General features: G+C 41.5%; 2 protein-coding genes across 3 annotated transcripts in view; one reads left to right on the forward strand and one right to left on the reverse strand.

Annotated features, from left to right (window-relative positions):
* dhx36 (DEAH (Asp-Glu-Ala-His) box polypeptide 36) overlaps positions 1-15986 on the forward strand; it is a 45802-nt gene extending 29816 nt beyond the window's left edge. Inside the window, exon 27 of the mRNA XM_061783292.1 lies at positions 15849-15986. The gene's annotated coding sequence lies outside the window, so the exon portion shown is untranslated. The remainder of the gene's footprint in view (positions 1-15848) is intronic.
* The window catches only part of LOC133482776 (rho guanine nucleotide exchange factor 26-like), a 38277-nt gene that overhangs the window by 6062 nt on the left and 7353 nt on the right, over positions 1-24862 (reverse strand). For both annotated transcript variants that reach the window (XM_061783294.1, XM_061783293.1), the window contains 6 exons: positions 18499-18651; positions 18233-18362; positions 17779-17853; positions 16106-16195; positions 15858-16012; positions 8594-8803 (listed from right to left, as the gene is read on the reverse strand). In XM_061783294.1, coding sequence (XP_061639278.1) covers positions 8594-8803; positions 15858-16012; positions 16106-16195; positions 17779-17853; positions 18233-18362; positions 18499-18651 — 813 coding nt within the window. The remainder of the gene's footprint in view (positions 1-8593; positions 8804-15857; positions 16013-16105; positions 16196-17778; positions 17854-18232; positions 18363-18498; positions 18652-24862) is intronic.

A 24862-nucleotide genomic window follows, 5' to 3' on the forward strand; every position in this document is an offset into this window, starting at 1 on the left:
ACAAGCACAAAATAAAAACTCAAATGTTTCACAATTTAGCCATGTTGAACCTACCTTGTATACATGGCTCAGATTTGGGAGCAATTGGACAAAATCTGTAGGTCTCTGTTAAGGACCCCTTGAAATGGCCAAAATGACTCCAAAATGGACACTTCAAACCAAAATGCCACACTTCCTGTCTCTTTTCAGATGTAGGCACTTGAGACTGTTTTTGCGAATCTGCTCATGCCTACCAAATTTCAAGTTGCTAAGTGACATACAAGTACAGAGCGGGATCGTGATAAATGATGCTGTAGGTTAGGTGACCCACCACTTGTGTATCTTAGGTGGACTAGTGGACTACTAGTGTGACTCAAATCAACACATGCTTTAAACTTTAGCAATGTCACTCGCTGCTTCAAGTACTTATCACGAGATGGCGGCTTTGTGACTCATTACCCATCAGCTTCAGGGAGGCTACGACCTAAGAAACGGGACGTCCTAGAAGAATCAACAAATGCGTCGTAAATGTAACTTGATGTCCATAAACAGTCGGCAAAGGCAGTTGCTAGTCAGTGAAGTGATAGCGACACATGCTCACATATGCCATTGGGACGCAGCTGAACAATTTTTTTTGGGGAGGGGCGGGGGGGGGGCAGTGAATGCATCATCGTGGAGTATGGATGGAGAGCATGTGTTTGACAGGCACTTTAATGGTTATCTGTGGAACGTACATACCATAGAGTGTGTGTGTGTGTGTGTGTTTACATGCAAACAGGTGCAAGGCTGGTTAGGTGAATGGTTAAAGGGCGAGAGAATTTGGAACGTCATAAATCAATTGTCAGTGGATCTTACACTCCTGTTTGTGCTCTGCGCAGCCTCTTTCCCGGTCAGATAAAGAGCGATGACAGTCTTCTATCCTTCCTTCCTCCTCTCTGTTCCCTACTATCAGCGTGTTTGCCTAACCCTCACAACAGTTCGACAACCCAAAGCAAGGGTCAAAATGCATTTTCCAACACTTGACAAAAACATGATGTCTCTCGGCGTGAAGGGAAACTCCCATGCACGGAGCGCCGGTGATGATTCTCATCAGCGAGCCTTCTTTTTTGGGATTTGAACCAGAGCAGAGCGCCAAGTTGACCAAAATCCAAAATGTGCGCAGACCTCCACCAATGCTGAATAATTCTGAACGCAGTTGCGTTCTGAATAATAGTAGGGTGTAGAATATATCAGGTGTGCGCCAGCGAATTATCCAAATCCACTTAATTAGTCTGAAAATTGTATATATATTTTTTACAACTAATGTATCTTTGTACATCTATTTGTGACAGAACAATTCCACTACCACCACAGATCATCAGTATTTCAGCATATACTGTATTAGTGGTTGAATGACTGCAGAGTTTTCACAATTGACGCTGAGGTGATGATGGTCAAATGGATGTCAATTAATCGATGATGTCATTGATATTTATTTTTTCCAGTTGTCACCGTGCTGTGCGGGTCTTTCGCCTCCAAACACAAGCTCGCTCACTCGCATTTCCCACTGTCCTTGGATGCACTGGCTCCACCTCCCTACTGGTCCATCCAATCACTCACGTTGAGGAGACACGGAAATGGACAGAGTGACTTAAAAATGGTCACTTTAAACCAAAATGGCATGCTACTTGTTTCTTTTCAGGCATAGGTTCTTGAGGCTTTGTTTTTTTGCACGTCTTCTCATGATAGACATGGCTACCAAAATTCATGTTGTGAAGTGAAACCAGGTTCAGGGGCTGACTTTTCAAACTGGTCTAGTTTTGAATGGGACATCATAAATGCTCCAGATGTTGTCGGTGACCCAGAACTTAAAAGAGCTTGTGTTAGGGTGGCTTGCAAAAATGGTCGCCTTATATCTGTATTAACAAATGGCTTTTGTGCATCTACTGTCCTTCACTAGAAGAATCACGCAGTTCTTGTTTAGAACTGTTCATTGAAATAGAAGTACAGATTTATTTATAGTGTCTAACTAAACCATAACTCATTGGAACCACATGTGCTTTTACCCAGATGCATACCGAAATTGAACAGGTTCTTCCTTGATCCGTGCTCACTCCCTCCAAGTGGAAAAATCACAAACGTAACAGACAGTAAGTGGAATCATATGGCGGTGAAAAACCAAGATGGTTGCAACAGTAGCGAACGACGCCTTCCCCTGATGCAGCCTGTTGCATAACCGCTACTGTTGTGTATTGGAGCTTGGACGTCTGACTAACAACTGGGGCTATTTTGCTACATGCTTGTGTGTGACAGTGTCTCTGTTTCAGCCTGGGGACGGAGTTATGCACTGACCAGAGAATGGGGGTTACACTAACGTGTGCACGACACCAAAACAAAAGAGCACAGAGGCTAGACAACAATGGCAGATCTAATAAACCATACTCGCACTATTGTCACTCAGTCTGTGTAGAGTAGAAGTCCATAACATTTTTTGCGCCATGAATCGGTTTCACTTAACAGCAATATTTTTATGGAATGGCATTGAAACAAATCAAAACAAATTGCTACACTTGTTTGTTACTGACACTTATCCATTTGTACGTCTTGCATTTTTAGCGATATTGCGATTTTGTTACTGCAGACACACACGGCAATAAGGACGAGCCAGCAGGAATGTGGAAAAGATGGAGACTTTCCAAAGTTTGGAATCATTTCACACTTAAAAATAGAAAGTGCAATGTGTCTACTGCAAAAGCAAAACTGGCTTACACAACAGCACATCTACCGTAAAGTAAACATCGTTGGCTAATTTAACATTACCTACCTCCGCTAGAGGGAACAAATTGTAATCACTCCATAGGTGGTCAAGGGTAGACACAGGCACCACTTTCAATCGCTTTATTGAACAATCGGTAACAAAATAAACGCGTAACAAGAGGTTTCATACACTAGATGCATGGCCACAACTGAGGGCACACCCATGTCACTCACCAGGCCAGATCCTGCCTTTTTAAAGCCACACACATTCAAAGTCACAGATACGACAGTGTAGACCGTGAGGATGGTGACAACAAAAATATTACCTGTGCCTCACATGCATGTTTTGTATTGGTATTATGCATGAAGCTTTACAATATAAAAAGGGTATATAAGTAATAAAATTCATATATGGTTACTGCTTGGCAGATTTTGTATCGCGACCTATGTGATAAATGAGGGGCTACTATACTTTTGTCCAAACAACTACGCTTCACAAAGATAGGGTATTGGAAATGGTAGCACGATATTCTGAGCATTTTTGGCAGTTTTGAATGTGTCATTTTCGCCACATATTACGCAGTGTAGGCTTGGTGTGTGAGAATCACCAGGTGTGACAAACATGACAATTAGGACTGCTGATATGGTCTCTTGAATGCAACTTTCTTTTACTTTGAAGTTGTATGCTCTTCTTCTGTCTCGTTAGTTGACCTTTTCCAAAAATGTTCTCCAAAGATGTTTTTTACTAATTTTTGCTAGCTTGTAGGCTTACTTTTTACCATATCAAGTGACCAAGATGAGCGGTTTGACATTTGTACAGAGGCACAGGTGGATGTACCTGACTTTCAAAATCAAACTTCTTTCAGGCTCTGATGATTTAAAAAAAAAAAAAAAAAAAAAAAAAAAAATCTTTTCAGTCTCTATATGGCAAATTCCCCATGGAGCGAGTGGTTGGGGAACGCTGTGTTAGAGAATATGCCCACTGTGAGTCACTGTCCTCGAAGAGTCAGGTCAGGTTGTCAGGTGAGAAGAGAAGCCAACAACAAAAAAAGCTCATTTTCACACTCTCAAACAGACATTTGCTTAGAATGTGTGAAATGTCACATTGGCCTTTGCTCCACTTTGGAGGTGCGTTGTTTAAGCTGTTTCAAATGTTCAATTATTTACTTTATTCTCTCTGTCAGAGAGGTATTCATTTAACAAGGTGCATTGTTGTGGTGTAAGTTTCTCAAAAGTACCAACAACAACGCGTTGTCTCCTTCCTTGTTGGATGGCTCTTTTCTTGCTCACAGTTGTTGTGGCCGAGCGGTCCTAGCTTTTTTGGAACGTGTTGCAGCCATAAAATTCTAAATTAATGATTATTTCCTAAAAACAATCAAGTTTATCAGTTTGAACATTAAATATCTTGTCTTTGTAGTGTATTCAATTAAATATAGGTTGAACATGAATTGCAAATCATTGTATTCTGTTTTTATTTATGTTTAACACAACGTCCCAACTTCATTGGAGTTGGGGTTGTAGTAAGAAAGCGGGACATACAGTATGTCTCTGTCCTGGCTGCTCAGTACATATCACCCCTCTGAATGTTCGGAACTCTGTCAAGTTTTATCATAACTTCTTATTTTTTCAATACTTGTACTGTATGACAGTTAAGCTTGATGCGATATGACTTCACATTCCATGTACTGTCCAGTACAGTTGAATGTTTTGTGACGGCAGCTGTTCCATTTGCATTTGTTATTATGAGACAATCACTTTGTAATTAACACACAATAATAACCAATTAATGCTTTATGGTAAAGCTACTATTAATTACAGGTGAACAATTCCCTGAGGGGAAATTCTGATGACACTGTTCATAATTATTATGCAACATGCAATCGAGGTCACACACAACCATTTGCACAAGTGCTCAAATGAGTCCCTTATCGACAGTGGATATGAAAGGTCGACACACCCTTGTTCAAATACCAGGTTTTTGTGATATAGAAACAAAAATGAGACCAAGATAAAGCATTTAAAAACTTTTTTCATCAATAATCTAGCCTATAACCTGTACAACCATCCATCCACCCAAGCAGCCCACTAGGGTCGCGGGCTGCTTGCTTGCTCGATGAAGCCTCGTGCAAACACTGACTTATATTTGGAACTGTTCATAATTCCTTCCACCTTGACTAAGGCCCCACTTCCAGCTGAAGGAAAAAAAGCCTCAAAGCATGAAGCTGCCATCACCATGCGTAACTGCAGGCATGGTGTTTTTCCGAGCAGTGTTGTGTTTGCGCCAAACAAACCTTTTGGAATTACGGCCAAAAAATTTACCATAATTTCATCAGATCATAACAAAGTCTCCCAAACATACGTGGGGAAAATGAGTTCTTATGAAATAATTTAGCTTGGTCTCATTTTTTAACATTACAAAAACCAGGCATTTCAACAGGAGTGTGTACACTTTTCCCGCCCACTGTATGTATCTATTTATCCAGCCATCCAACCACCCACAGATCCATCTATAAATCTCTCTACTGAGCTACACACTGTACCTACCTACCCACCTATCCAGGTTTATTTATTGATTTGTGTAAGTCAGTCATAAAACACATCTTCAAAAGATAGAAATCAACTTTAAGGTCTACATATCTCGATGATCTTTAAAAGTTCATTGCAGTCTAATTAGACTGACTAATAGGTGACCACTTTCATGTGTCACGTGGGATTGAGTCACTAATTAGGGAAGAATGGACTTCGGAAGTGGAAGCTATTTTCTGACTAAAAAACAAAAAGATGGCCCAGACACGAGATGATCAAGACCGGTTTGGGGGGAGTAAACCAGCGCGCATGTGTGTGTGTGCGTGCGTGCGTGGGTGGGGGTGGCGGTGGCGATCGTGGGAAATAGCTCATTAAACAATGGGACGCTGCTATGCAACCACTGTAAGAATGGACACTTGCCAGAGTACTACAGTGCACACACACTGTGGTATCCCAGCCAAGGCCCCCAAACGCCAAGCTATCAAAGGATAAGGGGGTTTACCATCACAACGCACAGTGCACAGAGGGGGCAGTAACCCCTCATGTAGACATGGCCAACACTTGTCATGCTCATCACAATACCCCCCTCCTCTGTGGGCCCCACACACTTACGAGTACCTCTTCAGTTACTTTGTCAAAAAGCTAAAAGCTAACATCAGCAGTCTCAGCTGCTCTATAGGGAAAAAAAATACACTTTTTTTTTTTTTTTTTTTTTTAAAGATAGCAACTAGGGCCAGCTTCTGTACTAGGAAGTTTTAAAACTGAGTAAGAAGTAGTAGTTGAACATTTATGTATTCTTTATGTGACGAGACTCTCTTCCCAGGCACGAAAGGTGTCTATCACTTTTTACATTTTACTATTGACATTACTTAAAACATTTCCTCTATAGTTAAAAAATGATTGGAGACTATGAATTTCTATTATTTCAATGAGCAAAATTGTTTATCATTTCAGGTGGACGAGAGACAAATTCCTTGTGTATTTTTGACATACTTGGCAAATAGAGAGGATTTATTTTCATAACATTCATCAAAAATAAAAACTAATCACTTTTAGTAGGAAATCCTACAATATTCTCATGAGAAATAAGTTGCCAAGCGTGTACAACCAAGTGCAACTGTTCATTCTCAAATGCGGGCTGGAACAAAAAAAAACCCCGTTCGAAGCCAAATATATGACAGATCCCCTTTGTTTATGTGTGCGTTACGTAATACGTCCAAACAATCCCGCTTCACTCTTACTGTACAAAAGGGAGATGGAACTGGTGGTTCGGGCAAAGTGTTTCCTCACAGAAATAAAACTGTAATCCAAATAAAATAACTTCTTAGTCAGATGTATACAGTAATGTAATGATTTAAGCATCCCATGTAGCATATTTAAACCACTGGGTTGTAAGGCCGTCAACTAAACAATTAACTGGGGCAGCCGGTTCGCCTCATAGTACGAGCGAAGACAAAATGACTGAGCAACCTAATAAACTTCATTTCCGAGGTCCCATTAGCAAGAGGTAGTAAAAGGTGAATGTCGTGCCGCGACAATGGAGGTGTAACAAAATATCCCTGCGAACCCAAAATGGGCCAAAAGAGAGTTGTTCGTTATATTAGTTTCTACAGAAATACGCTTTCAGACTGATTGAAAAATGCTGTTTGTTGAATGTTGGCTGTGAATGAAGCAAAATTGATTGCTCCATGTAAACACAGTATACCCACAGAGGTTGAACACTAAACTATTTTTCCCCATTGAAATCATGGAAAATGTTTTTGTTTTTTTCCCCCCAATCTCCTCCAGAGTCAAATTGTTGCCATCATAAAGTCCATATTAATTGTACAGGCATATTTTATATTTCGATTATCTATTCTATTATCAAGTGTAAAATTAGTAAGGCTGCAGCTAGCAAAGATTTTTAAAATAGATTATTCTACCGAGTATCCCATCAAGTAATCGGATACAAATTTATTTTGCATTATTAAACAATCAAATGTGCAAGTGCGGTGCGGGTATGTTTGTTGTCCCTTTGGGGTGACCATCCTCACGTTCCACACTATATTATGTGACTTTGAGTGTGTGTGTGGCTTTAAAAGGTGTGGCCTGGCCTAGTCAGTGATGTGGGAGTCAGCGAATGAGAGTGTAGAGTTGGCTTTTACGCGCTCATGTTAGCCGCTAGCTTTAAATTGACTAACTGTTAGTTAGCCAGTTTTTACGTGTATATTTTGTGACCGTTTGTTCAATAAAGCGAATTGAAAGTGCACCGGCGGCTGTGTCTATCCTTGACCACTTGCGGGGGGCTTACAATGCGTTCTAACTAGCGGTGGTAGGCTATATTACTTGAGCTAACATCGATACTTTGTTTTGGTGGCAATCGTACATGTGCTGCTGTGGTATGTTAGTCAGACACATGTATGTTAGAAACATTGTACTGTTTTCTTCTTTTTAAAATGTGAAGTGATCCCAAACTTTAGACATTCTCTGTAACGCACTCTTTCATCCTGGCTCGCTGCGAACTTATTTTGACATGGCGCGGTGCTTGTGTCTGCAGTAACATTAGTCAGTGTGGAAAAATAATCGCTTCGAGGCAGAGATTTCACCTCAGATTTTTCTTGTAACTTTCTGAGTTATTCGATTAGTTGTTGCAGCGCTAAAAATTAGTTAACCATATTACCATACCATATTAATCCCTCAGTATGAACGTGTGTGTGCGTGTGTGTGTGTGACCTCGAGCATCTGCTTTTTAACTGTCATACAAATATAACCTCTGTAAAACATAGACAGTAGCACTCAACACTAACTTTGATAACAAGTGACGATGTGGAAGGTAACGTAATTTCTTTCTATCTTCTTCATCTCTTCTTACGTCGGTCTTCTCTGAACAGCCCTAATTGAGGTTGCGCCTTTTGGCAAAAAAGTGTCACACAAAAAAAAAACGCCATAGAAAAAGTAAAATGTGCAAAGGTTCATCCTTTGATGCTTGCTGAAATGATGTGAGGTTGTTTGAAACTGTGTTTTTGCAACTTTAAGGGTTTTTGGTCAATGAGTTTCCATTGTATGTATAGGTGCATCTCAATAAATAAGAATATGGTAGAAAGATCCAAGGCCCATTCCGATTTAATTTGTACATTGGAAAAAAATTTCAGTTTGTTGTGCAAAATTCAAATTTCTTGAGATAGTGAATTTTGTAATCATCATTATAAAACATCAAATTAGGAACTATTTCACTCTGTAGTGAATCAATGAGTTTCTTTCTTTTTTTTTTTTGATTCTGACTTTTAACAGAAATGAACATTTCCATGACATTCTAATTTATCAACAAGCATCTGTATACGCAACCAGTAGTTATTGTGTAATATGTACTCACAGTAACTCCGTCCCCAAGATCATGGGCACCTTTTCGCCGGAGTGGTTGCTAAGGAAACGCAGTCGGAAGAGGTGGTTGGCACCGGCTTGCCGTGAGCTCAGCATGCCGGCGGTGGCGCGGACGGGCGACAGGTTGACCTCCTCGGGCTGGCAGGAGCCCACCCAGATCTCATCCCTCAGGGCGTAGTCGATCACAGAGTAGCTCTCCTCACTGGGGACAGGAAGAAGACGAAATTAATAACACGTCATGCGCAAAAGTGTGAATTAGTGACGTATACTTCGACACAGTTCCCTGACTTCAATGTACTGCTTTCCTACTGGACAGGGCTTTCAGATAGAGAACAAAAAAAAAAACACAAATAGATGAATTTGTCAATTGAGGACCGGAACTATGCAAGAATTACTGTATAAAATACTTGTCAGACAGTGAAAACTGGGCAAGAGAAGTGATTGCCAGGTGTTAAACTTCACACCCCTGTTCCATCATAATTCCATACTGAGTCAACATTCTTTCCCCGTTATGTGCAGAATTAGCTTAAACGCAGTCGTCGTCCGGCCTCTGTTACGGCTTTGATACGACCTCCGAAGGCAGAAAGTTGCTGTGTCCAATTTTTCCGTGTCGCTGCCCAGAATAGCGACATAGAAAAAGGCGGAAATTCCAGATGGTTATTTTATTCAATCCCCTCTCACCCAAACATTAAATTAAGCTCAGGTTTCTTAGTCCTGTAACATTTAAAATCCCTCTGAGGCTAAAGACCGTGAAGTTAATAATGGTCACCTAGACGGGCTCATAAATCAGCAGCTACATTATATGTCCCACTTTACAGCCGTTAAAATAAAAATTAGCCTATTTCTTTAGCCTGTATTTCCCACAAGTCCCTGTCCCCTGAGTGTAAGCTTTTGTCGGCGAGCGCACACGCTCGGTGGGAAACATCTGGAGCCAATTGTGCAACCTTACATGCGAAGCATGTTTACGTAGTGCGCTGGAGAACAGGAGCTTAAGGCAAGCCCATGTGGGTTTTATCAACTCGAGACTGGATCGGCGGCCGAGCTGGCGGGGCTGCTGGACGGGGAAGAGGCGTCACGTGAGCTGGCGAGTCCATTAAGGGAGCACGCACGAGCCTGATGATAGGTCGCTCCAAAACAAACAGGAGGGCGTGTAAATGCTTCTGTTTTCAAACGCTTACTTAAAAACATCAACTGTCGGACTGTGGAGGGGGTCGCGACCGGTCGAGGAATCCAGTCACGGTCTGGAGGGTCTCAACAAGCTTTGAGTGTTGCTCACCAACACCACCTGTTGTAGACCACCACCACACTTCTAACTCACCCATTGTTCACAAATCAACTGCGCCAAACAATTAGGACTTCTCCAAAGGGGAGGCAGAATGGAGAGGAAACTGATTAGCATACTGCAAATAGCAACATGCCTAAGGTAACACCATCCCTGACCTGAACAGCAGCGTGATTAAAAAACTGTTTGTTCGTTCGTATTGGCATCCGTTTTTGAAAAATGGGACCGTAAACAGGTTAAAGAAAGTAGACATAAAGGTTGTTTTTTTTTTTTGCTTGGTGTGAAGTTTAATTTATTTGTACGCTGTTGTGAAAAGGGAAAAATTGTCAAATTAACAGTCGATCCCTATTCTTGACATGTATATAAAAAAATCTGTCAATAATTGACGCCCCCTTATAGAGTGGACCCCCGTATAGTCACTGTTTGGCATTCTCAAATTCCCTTATTCTCCATGAATAGGTGAATTTTTGGGGGAACCTATCGCCCAAGCATCTGTATACGCAACCAGTAGTTATTGTGTAATATGTACTCACAGTAACTCCGTCCCCAAGATCATGGGCACCTTTTCTTAGTCAGATGTATACAGTAATGTAATGATTTAAGCATCCCATGTAGCATATTTAAACCACTGGGTTGTAAGGCCGTCAACTAAACAATTAACTGGGGCAGCCAGTTAATTGAGCTGCAGCCAGTTAAGGCACAGTTAAGGCACAATCACCCGCTTATTCGCACCGCTTTTTTTCATTTTTTTTTCCATGGCAATTATAAGGAGCGTCAGTTATTTGCAGCTTTTTGCAATTTACGATTGCGCTCGGGCCCCTGCCCACGCAAATAGCGTGGTTCCACTGTAATTGCAATGAAAAAAAATTATAATCTGAAAACAAAACAAATTATTTTTTTTTGGCAATTTCATGAAGAAAGTCTTTAATATTGTGAGGGGAAAAAGTCTTTTTTCAAGGAAAAATAGCATAAAGTCATGGGAAAAACTCAGCATTTTACAAGAGTAAAGTTGTAATACTACAGGGGAAAAAGTGATGAGTTACAAGAACAAAGTTGTACTACTACTGTACCAAAAGGAAACATGGAAAACTGACTAAAGTTATGAGGAAAAATACAACTTTTCTGATCATAAAATTACAATTGTAAGATTACTACTTTTTCCTTGTAATTTTATCACTTTTGAAGATGCGTAACCTATTGGATTAGGACGACGATGACTTGGTTCACTCTGCAGGTTTGTGTTTCCTTCTTTAATTCACTTGGTAGCAATGGTCAGTTACAAAAAAGTAGGGGGAAGAAACTAAAAAAGCTCATTAATGTACAAGTTAAACACTAACACACTTCATCTGTCTTTAAATACTCTTTGCTTTATCATTTTAGTGTGGAGCAAAGTTTGTTCAAGCACTGCACACAACCCTGAACTGTCCAGGCTAGTCCACTTAAGTATTATCTCACATCGTCGCTTCGATTAATGACAAGCGGCCGCGCGTGCCGAAGAGAAGCATTTCCGCTATGTCTTGCTCAGCCCTAAATATTCTTACACACAACTGCAGTATTTCTTTCTTGTCACAGTTTACAGGATTGATAGCCCTGCAGGTAACATGTCTGGAATGCTATTCGCATGGCGGGGGTGGGCAGTGGCTGGAGGGGATTTGAACATGAGCACAACCTGCGTAGTTATGTGGTGAGTTTTCCCGTGTGAGTGGGTGAATAAAAATGGGTTGAAACGATTTCAGTGGCCTAATCTAATACAGTAGAGCCTCCGAGGCTAAAGATAATCCCTGCTGGAATCAAGGGTGCTGGGGCAGGCCCCCCCCAACACTTTGCTTGGCCCCCCTGTGGCCTACCCCTATCAATCCCCACCATTGACAAAATGGATAGGATGTGACCGGACTCGTCAGTCCAAATTTTTGATCTGCATCATGACATTGACTGACTTACAGTATGAATTTATATTGTTGTTTAATGGCATTTTTGTTTTTTTAATGGAATTTCTAATGTATTTTTTTTATCTAATGCTAAAATATGTGAAGATTAAATTATTTCAGGTGATATTTAACAATTGAATTAATGCATTGACAAGAACACGGCAGTATTTCCAGTTGGGTTTTTTTTATGACTGAAATTGATGCAGTTTAATCTCTTATTGTAATCTGGAATAAAATCATATGACAAATAAACAATTCAGGTTACAAAAGAAATCATGTAATCAATCTATAAACCAAAATGTATTTTAAACTTTTGACTCAACGTATCCACCGTAGGCAGCTACAACAGCTTAACCTATTCGTGGCATTCTTTTTACAATGGCAAATCGTTTTCGGCAAATAGTGTGTTGAGACTACAACATGGTCAAACAAACAGAGGGAGAGAATAACCAGGGCACAGCATTGTGATTATTATGGGCTAACCCACAAGGTTGCATCCCCGAGGATGGAAAAGACATGAAGAACGCGCCATAACAATAGTGACTGTTTAAAAGATGCCAGATTGAAGAAAAAAAAAAAACAGTTGGGGGAAGTGGAGATGAGAGAGAAGCCAGCTGCTGTGGATCCTTTGCCGTTACGTAAGTGTTCCCGCACAGTCCAGCAATTCAACGCTTTCCTGCTGCGTGACAGCCAAATCTGACACAGGGTCTGCTTTCCACTAAATATTCCCACTTAGGATCCAGGAATCTGTTCACTTCAACAAATATTCAAACTGAGCCGTTATTTGGCCTTGTTGGGTGAGCAATCGATCGATGAATTCTCAGATGGAACAATGACCCCAAAAAGTTGTTTTAAAATTAATAACCACTAGTCCACCGTACTTCCCATGTGATACATATTTTCCCCATTTTATTTAAAACAATTCCGGGGGAGTTTAATAAAAAAGTGCTTCTCTCCCAAAGCTTGAAGGACCAACAATTAAAGTACTCTTTTTACCCTCTTTTTAGGACCTCATTGAAATCAGCCTGTTTTGGGGATCTATTTTCGTATATTGGGCACAAATGCCAGCGGATTTTGTTTTGGTGCAAGCCCAAGGCTCTCTGCACGTGTTTGTCAATTTGGCAGACTAGTCTGTGCCAAGGTGGGGATTCCGATACAGCGAGGGTGTGTCCTTGGAGATGCGCACGGCGGAGTGACCATTTGGTGGCAGAAAGTCCATCTAAACTTACGCCTGTTCAGACCACGTCTAAATCTTGGTGCAATGAAGACCGCTGGTCTAACACCATTTTGGTGAATTTAATCGAGGCACTGGCAGACCGATACAGAGGTCCGCAGACATATTTAAGTCACCAGGGGTTATCACCAGCTCATTCTGTATTTAATAAGGGTATGTGCTAACCTTGTTTGCTGCCACACCAGCCAAGAGCAGTGACAATGCTCCACTCACGCACGGATCGCTAGGATTGTGCATCGTCCTCTTCCACACAGAGATGTCTCCGTCAAGACTGTCATTGCACCACATTTAAAGGGAATGAGAGGACCCATTTTGATTGGCTGCGAATGAAGTCTGCTGTAAACAAAATTCCCAAGACCGGTCTAACCAGACCCTGGCTCACAGTTGCGCCGCACTGTATTTACACCGGTCACGAAAATACGGCCCCAAGTCTCAGCCTCACCCTACCTCCTACTGCAGGGTATGCCAGTGTAAGAACGGTTGGCTACCTAGATTGTATCCATTGCATTTTCACTTGCGCAGGCAGCACTTCATCACCAAGCCGCCGAATTACACTTGTCAATTGCAACGGATCCGTGTATGTGCCGCATGCAGAAGACACATTGCCAAACAATGAAATGTGAATTTGAGGAAACCTGGTTGAGAATTGTATCCACTGTGGACATGGCAGCAGTCCATTCACTTGACTCAGACTCCCAAAATTACCCGCACTTACTTAGTAACAATTTGAAACTAAAAAACATGTTTACCTGCAAAAAGCTATGATATCATACTGTAGTTGTTTGCAACCCAGCAGAACTTCGGCTGTGTTTTTGTTTTGATCGACTGCACATGGCCAAGTAGCGTGACACTGCAGAACGAACCAATATTGCAACAGCTTCTCTGATTCACGGGCCCATTTCCCTTGTCTTCTTCCAAACACAAGCTGGACTGCACACGGCAAAGCCGTCTGCCTCTTCGAGGTCCCATTCCCAGAAAAACATCACATGGAATGTTTCTTTTTTTCCCCCACCCGTCTCTGTGATTCTTAGGAATTTTGAGTGGGCCAGTTGGGGACAATCGATTCCAGGGAGCCAGCCAGTGAGAGTGATTTTTAGGGGAACAAAAATACACACATTTCCAGGTAGTATTTAGCCTCACAATAGAGTTGCTGTTATAGTTTTGATGACTCAACAACAAGAAATGTTGACAACATTGAGAACAAACATCTTATTAGCAAGTAGAGACACTATAGGTTCAGACACCTGAAGCTTTACAGGGGAACTGACTCATGGGTGATTTGGGGTTCGAGACTTGGCAGCAGCCTTTCTGTGTGGAGTTTCCGTGTTTGCCCCGTTATTTTTCCGGTTACTCTGGCTTCCTCCCACATTCTAAAAACATGTACATAAGTTTACACTATGTTCTCAGCAGCCCCTTTTGTCGATGCGTAGTGCGCTGTGGGATTTTGGCCATCTTTTCCACGATATTGAAGTCTTTCTAACTTTTCATGGTCTCCGTGACGGGCCGCGGGAGGAGGGCCAGGGGCTGCTGCATCCCGACAGGTCAAAGGCACACTACGGTTCGGTCTGCTTTTACCACAGATGCCAATACGTTCCCTTCCAGCCCATCGCGTTCTGATAGGATCTCTCACATTTCTCAAGTTCTGTCAAGGCTTTCCGCAGATTATACGTGGACGCAAGGTATCTTTGGAGCAGGTTTGTGTCCCCGGCAGAGCCAGTTCAGGCTCCAGAATCGGCGTCAGCGCAGTCGGGACACATACTGCCAAACGTGACACAACTTAAGGACCGTGAGATGGGAGGAAAATATACGCTTCTTGTCCTACTGCGTCATCCAAGTTTTGATACGCCCAATTACGTACAAGTGTCAGGTTTAATTGCCTTCATCCTATTCCGGCCGACTAGGTTTCTCATCCTCGCCGTAACTGCCGTGGCAACATTTTTTACCAATAAAACTCACACCGGGCATCCACGGCAAACACAGCATGTAACATTTGCTTGTCCCATCCCTGCGTTGTCTCACAACCATGCCATTTTGGCTTCAGTGGCCTTAAACGGGGCTGCCGCGGCTGCTTGGAAAAAAAAATTTAAACGTAGCTTCAGGGTTGGGCAAAGTATGGCCACATACAGCTTACTTCATTCTTCAATCCCGCCCTCCGAGCATTTACATTATCAAGAATCCTAAAAAAAATGAAATGAGCATTTCTTTCTAAAATCGGTTAATTAAAAAACATTTATTTTTTAAAATGAATTTATCTAATTGAAAAATGGGTTAATTGATTTATTGTAGATTATAAAATATAAGTGAAATAATTGTACAAATACATTGTTTTTTGTTTTATTAAATTATTTGTTACTTACAATGTTTAGAATTACTTTAATATAATTATATATTTCAAAAACCATTTTAAATAGTTTTATACACTTTTTAACTTACTTTTAAAAATCACGTGTGATGCTTAAGCACAAAGGTTTGCCCACCCTTTCCCGAAATTGTCCTTCGGTGTGAATGGTTGTTCGTCTATACAGTATGTGCCCCGCGATTGGCTGCCGACCAATCCAGGTTGTACCCCGCTTCTTGCCCAAAGTCAGCATGGATAGGATCCAGCTCATCCGTGACCCTAATGAGGACAAGCGCTATAGAAAATAGACGGATGGACTTCTTCTAAAGGTGTCCAAATCCTTGTGTCCACGTAGTATTAGTTGACAAGGTGGTGTGAAGCAAATGGTTGAAATTTTCCGCCCTCAAAGTGTCGCAGAAAGTGAGTTATGTTCAACACCACCTCACACCACGCTGAATTCCGCAGGGTGTTCACCTCTTCTTCCGGGTGACGATGAGGACGTCGTTGAAGAGGAAGAAGTAGACCTGTTGCCGCGACGTCCGCTTGAGGAAGATGCCGTTGTCCTCCACGAAGGCGGTCAGCTCGCCTCGCTTCACCATCCACCGGGACGACGAGACCAACGGGAAAGGCTGCAGGGAGAGACAGGACTTTGAATTAGTCAAAGAACATCTATGTGATAAATATTTAATAATACGTGATGAGAAATAATGCTACCGTGCTACCTTGATCTTAAAGTCCAGCTGGGAGTTGATGGTGTACATCATCTCAGTTCTCTCCATGGTGCGTGCGCCCTCGTTACATTTCCTTACCACCTTAACGTAAAGACACAGATGTTAATAAAATATGATATTAGCCACGATCATCGTCATAGTTTGTCTCTTTGTTTGAAGCCTCAAAAAGTACAAAAAAAATATCAACTCAGATTTATGTAGAGGCGTAGCATATTTGAGTATGTAAAAAAGTGCACTGCTACAATTTTTTTTTATTAGTAGGCATTATGCCATTAGGTATTAGACTAATTTTCCATTATAGCATTAATCAATGTTTAAAATTGTTTTAAAATTTGTGTTTGTGGAGGAGTTGAATGTTCTGAAAACAAAATGCCTGTGTTGTACTAAGGAAAATATGAATGCCTTACAGATGAGGTATATGTATAGTTTCTTTTAGCAATCTATTTTAATTACTGGATAATTATGCTAATCCCTATTTATTCTCATTTAAAAAAAATATCAATCCAGTTTTTTTTCTTTAAATAATCTTTTATTGGATTGAGGAATTTATTTTTGTATGTTCTGAACTCCTGTTTTCATGCCAGTGTTGTACTAAGCTAAATAATGCTGCCCAGAGGATTTTTCATAGCTTTTTTCATTTTTACAATAAATGCAATCAAGTAAATGACAGTGTTCCCTCACTATATTGTGGTTGACCTATTGCGGATTCAGTGCATTGCAGATTTCTTTTCATATTCATATAGCGCATAATCCGCTATATGAATATGCTGTAATTTTTTTGTGGTAAAATAAAAGCTTCCTAGCCAAAAACATTAAAACTACAAAAACAAAATAAAAATAATTAAATCATATATTACAAGGGATAAAATGTACAAAGTGTGCAGTACTATTCTGCATTACGTTATTTTTAGGAGTTTAAAAGGTGTTTAAGAGGATAGAAAATGTTTATAAGAGTATGGTAGAGGTCAATGGGAGTGTGGTTATAAAAGTCTACTAAAGTTCATACAGCTTTAAAATATGGTTTAAAAAACAAACAAAAATATATGGTCGCTACTTTGCAGATTTCGCTTATTGCGGGGTGGTCTGGGACCCAACCCTTGCGAAAAAGAAGGGATTACTGTAATCGATTAGTATGCCCATTCCTCTGTATTATCATTATTTCAGTTTTGTAAATAAACAAATAATAGTTTTTTTCAAATAATATTTTCAATAGGATTGATTTATTTCTCTGTACATGTTCTGAACTGCTGTTACTATGCCAGTGTTGTAGGCAGAGTAATGCTGAATAAATCAAATAAATGTAATAACTCGATTTATAAATGTATTATGAATCTCATGATTATAATAATGTTGATGATTATGATAATGATTATGATGATGATAATCATTATTATTGCTATTCTTATTATTATTATTATTAGTAGTATTTAATTATATTTTTTTTATATATAAATGTTCTCAGTGAATAATGTATAAATCTCTAGTAAATGTTTCAATTCAGGCATTTATATACTGTATATATATGGAGGTGGGTATTTGCTGTACAATTTGTTACTGATCAATGAAAAACTGTTTCGCCTTGGTGGAGGTCTCCGATCTTGTGCTTTTAACTGAGTGAGTGTGAGAGATATGACAAACGTGAATGTTGTCCCCTGTCCACTCACCTTGCTGACGGCATGTAAAGCCTTCTTACACTCCTCATACTGCGCCGAGTCCTTAGGAGTCTTCTGGCAAATAGTCTGCAGGAGGCAGGGCACGCACATGCAAAAACAAAACAAAAAAACATCATCAGTTCATTGCGCCTACCAAAGCACACAGCGCCTTATCAATGGTTGATAGCCTGTCGAAACTCAAGAGCAGCTGTGGGAAGAAACTGAAGTGAAACTAAACTTTCTCAGGATCTGGAGGCCTCTGTGTGGACTAAACCTCAAAGGTTCTTGGGAAACACTAACAACATAAAGGGGCTGAAAGTGGCGCACAAGAAAAAGATAAGGCATGACGGCATAAAGTCACCTGAACTGAAAGTTTGTGGTTAGCGACTCGAAGCAAATCCCCAAATGCTAACAACTGTTACATAAGGGCTAAAGTCTGGTAATTCCAAAGTTTAGACGCACTCACGTCCATGAGCAAGGGCAAGCGTGTGACCCTCTGCATGGGCAGGATGAGGAAGGAGATCATGGGGAGGTTCCTGCAGTCGGGGTGGCCCTCTATCCTGGTCAACACCTCCTTAAAAACAGGATTCTTGGATCTGCACCATGAGGAGGAGGAGGAAAAAGTAGCTTTAGTAAACTGCCAAGGTCAAAGTGTGAGAGTAGTACATTCTGAATGAAAGCCACAGGAGATAAGATAAAAGGTGTGTGTGGGTGCGCCGTGCGGTCACTCACAACAGCCTCTGCAGGGTTCTCTGCTGGTAGACCTCGTTGGAGCAGTACGTCACGTAAGGATCAAAGTTGGATTCGGCGTGCTTACAAACGATGTCGCTGATGCTGTCGATCACGGCGTTCTGCTGGTGTTTCTCTTCCAGTTGCTTAAAGAACCTAAAAACAGGCCGCAGTCACAGGGTCAGGGCTTAGGTTGCCCTTAGCTTCTTTTACAATGCGTTTTAAAGTTGCCTCAATCATTGTTGTGTCGTAATGGTAAGGACAGGAATGTGGGGGTGAATCTTTGAGGGTATAAATTAGGCCACATTCAAATGGAAATGTGTTTCAGTGTATCCACTGTTTTGAACAACATCAACTCCATCCTCAAAAAGGCCCAGCAGGGGATGTACCTCCTGCGGCTTCTGAGGAAGCACGGCCTGCCACAGGAGTTGTTGAGGCAGTTCTACACAGCAGTCGTCGAATCAGTCCTGTGTTCATCCATCGTGTTCTGGTTTGGTGCTGCCACAAAAATGGACAAACTCCGACTGCAACGGCCAATCAGGAATGCCGGAAAAATCATTGGTAGGCCACGAACCACCCTTGAGGACTCGCACGCTGCCAGAACGAAGACAAGAGAATGCAAACTCCTCTTGGACCCTCCACATCCTGGTCACTACCTCCTCCAGCTCCTTCCCTCAGGTAGGCGCTATCAAACAATGCAAACTAAAACCAGCAGACATTCCAACAGCTTCTTCCCTCTTCCCATTAAATTGCTAGATTGACTCTGCATCAGGCGGCACGGTGGGCGACTGGTTAGAGCGTCAGCCTCACAGTTCTGAGGACCCGTGTTCAATCCCCGGCCTCGCCTGTGTGGAGTTTGCATGTTCTCCCCGTGCCTGCGTGGGTTTTCTCCGGGCACTCCAGTTTCCTCCCACATCCCAAAAACATGCATTAATTGGAGACTCTAAATTGCCCGTAGGCATGACTGTGAGTGCGAATGGTTGTTTGTTTCTATGTGCCCTGCGATTGGCTGGCAACCAGTTCAGGGTGTACCCCGCCTCCTGCCCGATGACAGCTGGGATAGGCTCCAGCACGCCCGCGACCCTAGTGAGGACAAGCGGCTCAGAAAATGGATGGATGGATGGATGGACTCTGCATCAGCCGACACGGTGGACGACTTGGTAGCACATCTGTCTGACAGTTCTGGGGACTGGGGTTCGAATGCCAGCCCCGCCGGTGTGGAGTTTGCATGTTCTCCCGGTGCCTGGGTGGGTTTTCTCCGGGCACTCCGGTTTCCTCCCACATCCCAAAAACATGCGTGGTAGGTTGATTGAAGATTGCCCGTAGGTGTGTTTGTTTCTACGCGCCCTGCGATTGGCTGGCGACCGGTTCAGGGTGTACCCCCCTTCCCGCCTGAAGATAGCTGGGATAGGCTCCAGCAGCCCGCGAACCTAGTGAGGCTAAGCGCTATAGAAAATGGATGGGTGGACTCTGCATCATTTGCACAACTGTAATTGTATCAGTATTACCACATTACCGGTATCCTTTTATTGCTAAGTGACTCACCGTAGTGTTTTTTTTTTTTTTTTTTTATGTCTCAAAAGTATTTATTCTTAAAATGGCTGTCTATTGTCGTACTAGAGCGGCTCCAACTACATAAACAAGAAATCGTTTCAAGAAATGTGTATATTCACACAAAAACGCTGAAACGCTGTCACAGGAAGTTACCAAAATCTGATAATAAGAAGCCTATGCAATGTAAAACTACGCACAACAACGGCTGGGAATGTGAAGCCGATGCCCTTCTTTTTGTTATCCATGGTGGATTCAAGAACATGTGGAATATACTGTTCCCCATCTCTACTTGTTGCTGACAGATGTAGTAGAGAATCAGAAGATTTTGCTTTAAAAGCTACTCAAGCACGTATGTAACACAGCCACTATTGTTAATGTTGGCGGTGTTAGGACACTTCCAGAATCTGCATATGTGTTGTAAACACAGAAACCCAAGGGCAGCCTAAGATTTATTCACTTTGGGACCCAGTTTAAAAAATGATCGTATTAAGGCCCCCAAAGCACCGGTTCCATGACGGGTACTAACGCTTAAAAAAAAAAAAAAAAAAACTTGCAGACACAAACTCGTTTCCGTGTGGACATGGACTCAGACAAGTATTTTATACTTCACAACAGATGATGATCTTGTCTAATAATCTGACTGCAGGATGCCATGTTGTGAGAAAGCGCAGAGGGTTGTGGCAAATATCCTAATTGGCTGAGTTCTGCATAAAAGGTAAAGGCGGCTAAATGTTGGGTCTTCTGTTACGGAAATTCTCCTTTGCCCTTCAAGACAGTATCAAAATGCCACTTTCCACTGCTCAATACCAGTTAGCTGCCCTGAACTGCAAAATTTCTGTGACACCCACGCTGCATTTAAAATTCGACAAGTGAACAAAATCAATAATACAGGAAAACAAGGCTTTCCTGTATCTACCTGTTAGTCTCTAGGAGACACATTTGATTCTGGAGGAGACTGAGGCACAGAAGCACAGTGGTACAGAAACACAGTTCTGAGTTTTGAAGTCTCGGCTTCTTGTGTGGCGTTTACATGTTTACAGGTTTTCTCTGGCTAAGCTCAAGTCTCTTTCTTTCTTCCATATTCCAAAAGTATGCATGTTAGTTGTGAATGTGAGTATGGTTGTTTGTCAACGTGCCCTGTGATTTGCTGCTGACTAGTCCAGGGTGCACCCCGACTCTCGCCCAAAGTCAGCTGAGATAGGTTCCTGTACACTTGGGACCCTAATGAGGGACTATAGAATTTAGATTAGATGGACAGAGGAGACTTGAGCGAAGCACTGCAGCGAAATGAAGACCGTGGTGTATAATACTGCAGCATTCAAAATGAAGGCACAGCAACAGCAGTGATGACCAGAATTTGTTTACCCAAATGGTATTGGATCAGCTTAGTTGGGACCCTGGTTTTGCCAGTGGAAAATACACGAGTCAGGACTACGCAGTGGAAGAGGTGCATAAGTTAAAGGCGTCAGAGGAACATGCAGGACACGACAGATGCAGGAGTCAGGAAGGCAGGAAACATTCCCAACACCTTTCTTCTATAAGATCACAGGAGAGGAACTCCACCCCTCTTAAAATAGAGACACGATCCGACATTAAACACAACAACAGAAGCTTTTCCTCTTCCTGAGGACAAGCAGATGGTCCGTTTAACAGCATGCCACAAAAAAAGGGCTTCAGCATGTCATGTGAAGGTGACAAACAGGAACACCACAAACACTGACCTTGACCGGCTGCGCACTTTTACAAAAAAGCCTCCCGCACCACTGCCCGTGCCGGTCCACACACAAACACACACAGTATGTCTATCTATAAGAGACAATGCTTTTTAGAATCCCCTCTTTCCTAATGAGGACAAGTCCACACAGGATCAAAGGCCGCGTGAGTTATCCTAATTATCTATTCTAGGCTCTAACAGGTCAAGTATGTGGGCTCCCACCGAGGACAAAACTCACTGACCTGAACTCTGTGGCATCATGTTGTTGTCTTGAGGGAATGTTGAGCGTGACACAACTCAGACGGAACGCATTTGGATTTGGAATAGGTATGCAGTTCAAACGGTATAACATGATAACAATAAATAACGTACTTCCTCAAACAGTGGCCATCCCTTTTAAGGCTGGATTTATGTTGCACGTCCAAGTGACGAATTCCGATTTCTTAATTAATTAATTTTTTAAATCATGTATATTTCAAGTGACACATATCCAATTTTGTAGTGTATATATTCACTGAACACAGGAAACAACCTACAAACACAGATGCCAAAATGAATAAAGAAAATAACTCCACAAGCGTTAACATCAGGAAGTGACAACCGGGAGGTAAACCGTAATACGTAAAGAATACAAATATTAAACATTATGTAGTATTTAGTTTGCCTGGGCTGACACTTGATTGATTGGCACACCCCTACGGTTTTGCACTAACATGTTAACTTGTTATCCCTGAAAAACACCTTATTCGTAATGACTTTTTATTGTAACACTAAATGTTATCGGTTTGAAGTTTTATTTTTTGCAAGCCCACAGGGGTGTGCCCGCGATGAGTGTGCCTGCGAGTGCCTTTTGTTTCTGATTGGTTGTTTTTCCTCAAGCACTGTGGCAAAAGATGGGGTAAGAGATGGCAGACTTTTTTTTTCTTCATATTTATCACATACTACTCTCAAGTGATAATCATAATCATGGATGAAGGATATAATAAAGGATATAATCATATATCCTTTAACATATATGATGAAAACTGATTTTGGGAGGAAATTTGCAAAATCTCCCTTTAACTTTCCGAGCCCGTTTCAACTCTACTACTTGCTAACCAAAACAGCAGAATCTACCGGAGCACGTAAACAGTCTCTCAGATAGATGAGTTCCCTGCACAGTGTTAAAGATCTTTTGTTATGTGGAGATGGTATATTTTCTACCCATTAGCATTATAGTAGACTAACATGGTCGCTCCACAATGTTGTCTGCATCCATGTTTACGCAACATATTAGACCTGTACAGTCTGTCTGGGTTATTGCGGTTACTCTGCTTTTCTACATAATGTTCCTTTTTATTCTGTTTAAAACTCCAGTTTCACTTGAGACAATATACTGGTAAGGCCAGCCCCTATTGTATGAGTCATCTCATATCATGAGTCAGCCATCTGCATTTCCACTATTTGCAGAAACACGTTAAATTGTGAAACACTCTGTGAAATGCAATCAGTAACACACTTGCGCGTAAAACACTCAAAGCCTTCCCACAAACTATCACATCGCGCACTGTCAATGTCACAGGACACCTGCCGGCTTGATGGACGTTTACGCAGCTTTCTTTCACATGGTAAAACAAATTCCAACTTCTCGGTCTCTTTCTTGTTTGACGGGTGCTACGGGCCATTTGTTTAGCTTAGCTGCCCACCGTGTGTAAGTGTGGAGGGTATTTTTGTGGTTGAAGTGAAATGTGCAAGAGGTCACAACAAGTCTCAACAGAGGGAAATAATTTGCGCATGAATTTGCAGACAGGGAAGTTGGGGGGTATGGCATAATGTACATCAAAAGCCATGGTCAAAAGTAAATTTCAAATAAATGTATGACTAATTGATAGAATGTAAAATTAGGATAAAGGTGCTCTCCTAGCAAATGTCAGGTCATGGAATCTGAACAAATACCAGGAACAGTTGTTGATGCTGTTTGAACCGTGCATGCAAGCATGCACTCATCTGAACAAGGGCAACCATAACAAACTGACTACAAATGGTCTTTAAAGGGATCCTATTCTCACACTTACGATAATACGTCCCACATGGGCAAATAATAAAACACTACCAAAGGCTAAACCAAGCTTAGTTGAGAAAACCCGGGTTAAAGGGTAGAAATCCACCAATCTGATACAGTACTTGGAGTAACTCGAAAATCACACTGAAAATAAGATACAATAAATTATACATGGATTACACCTGGAATGAATGGTATTTTGCAGAACATTTTAACATCAATATTTGGAGAAATGAATGTGAGTATACTGGATTATATATTGTGGTTGAATTGTGTCTGTTAAGGGAACTCGAATGTTGTTGCATAATTTTGGTTTCTTTGGTAAATACTTTGGCTCTTCTATATTTAAGATCAGCTAGTAAAAATGATATTAGCCAGTAAAACTACAGTGGCAGCAGTTTTATTATTATGCTGAAGATGAATGAATAATATACTACAGATTTTAAGGAAGCTGAAACGGAGAATGTTGGGGTCTTGGTATGCAGTTTTTGAACTGCTCGCAAGATTTTGAATGTAGCCTCATTTCACTCCCCGCCCCCTCGTGTCTCTGCCCAAAGAAACGCCCCCAACTCACTACGTTACCGTGCACGGCAGCTACATTAGTAGCACGGCTTATTCATGATTGAGTATTGCCAAACATAAAATGTTCCTGGTTTGATGTTGGATTTTTAGGGGGAATCTATAGTCAGTTAAATCAATCAACTTACCTGACGACCCGGTAAGAACAGTGACGTGACATACGTGGTGGTTTTCCACGCCCACCTATGCAGCCGTCCATGTTTACTGTGTGTCCCCACAAGGCTGTGTGTGTGGCGGTGCACATGAGCAAATGATTGACACACTATTCGGTCGTACCTCCTGTCTCTACAGTTTCTGATTAGCTATTCTTGTCACGCCGTGACCACTTGTAAAATAATAACTAAAATTTGAGGCATAAAATGGCACCAAAGAGGGATGACTTTTCAAAAGGTCATTTGAATAATGTTCTACTGTCAGACCATACAGACAGTTTGAAATATGAGTAAAAGCATTGTTTGTTTGTTTTTTAACTGCAAACT

This window comes from Phyllopteryx taeniolatus, chromosome 8, assembly GCF_024500385.1.
Source record: "Phyllopteryx taeniolatus isolate TA_2022b chromosome 8, UOR_Ptae_1.2, whole genome shotgun sequence".
NCBI classification, from domain to species: Eukaryota; Metazoa; Chordata; class Actinopteri; order Syngnathiformes; family Syngnathidae; genus Phyllopteryx; species Phyllopteryx taeniolatus.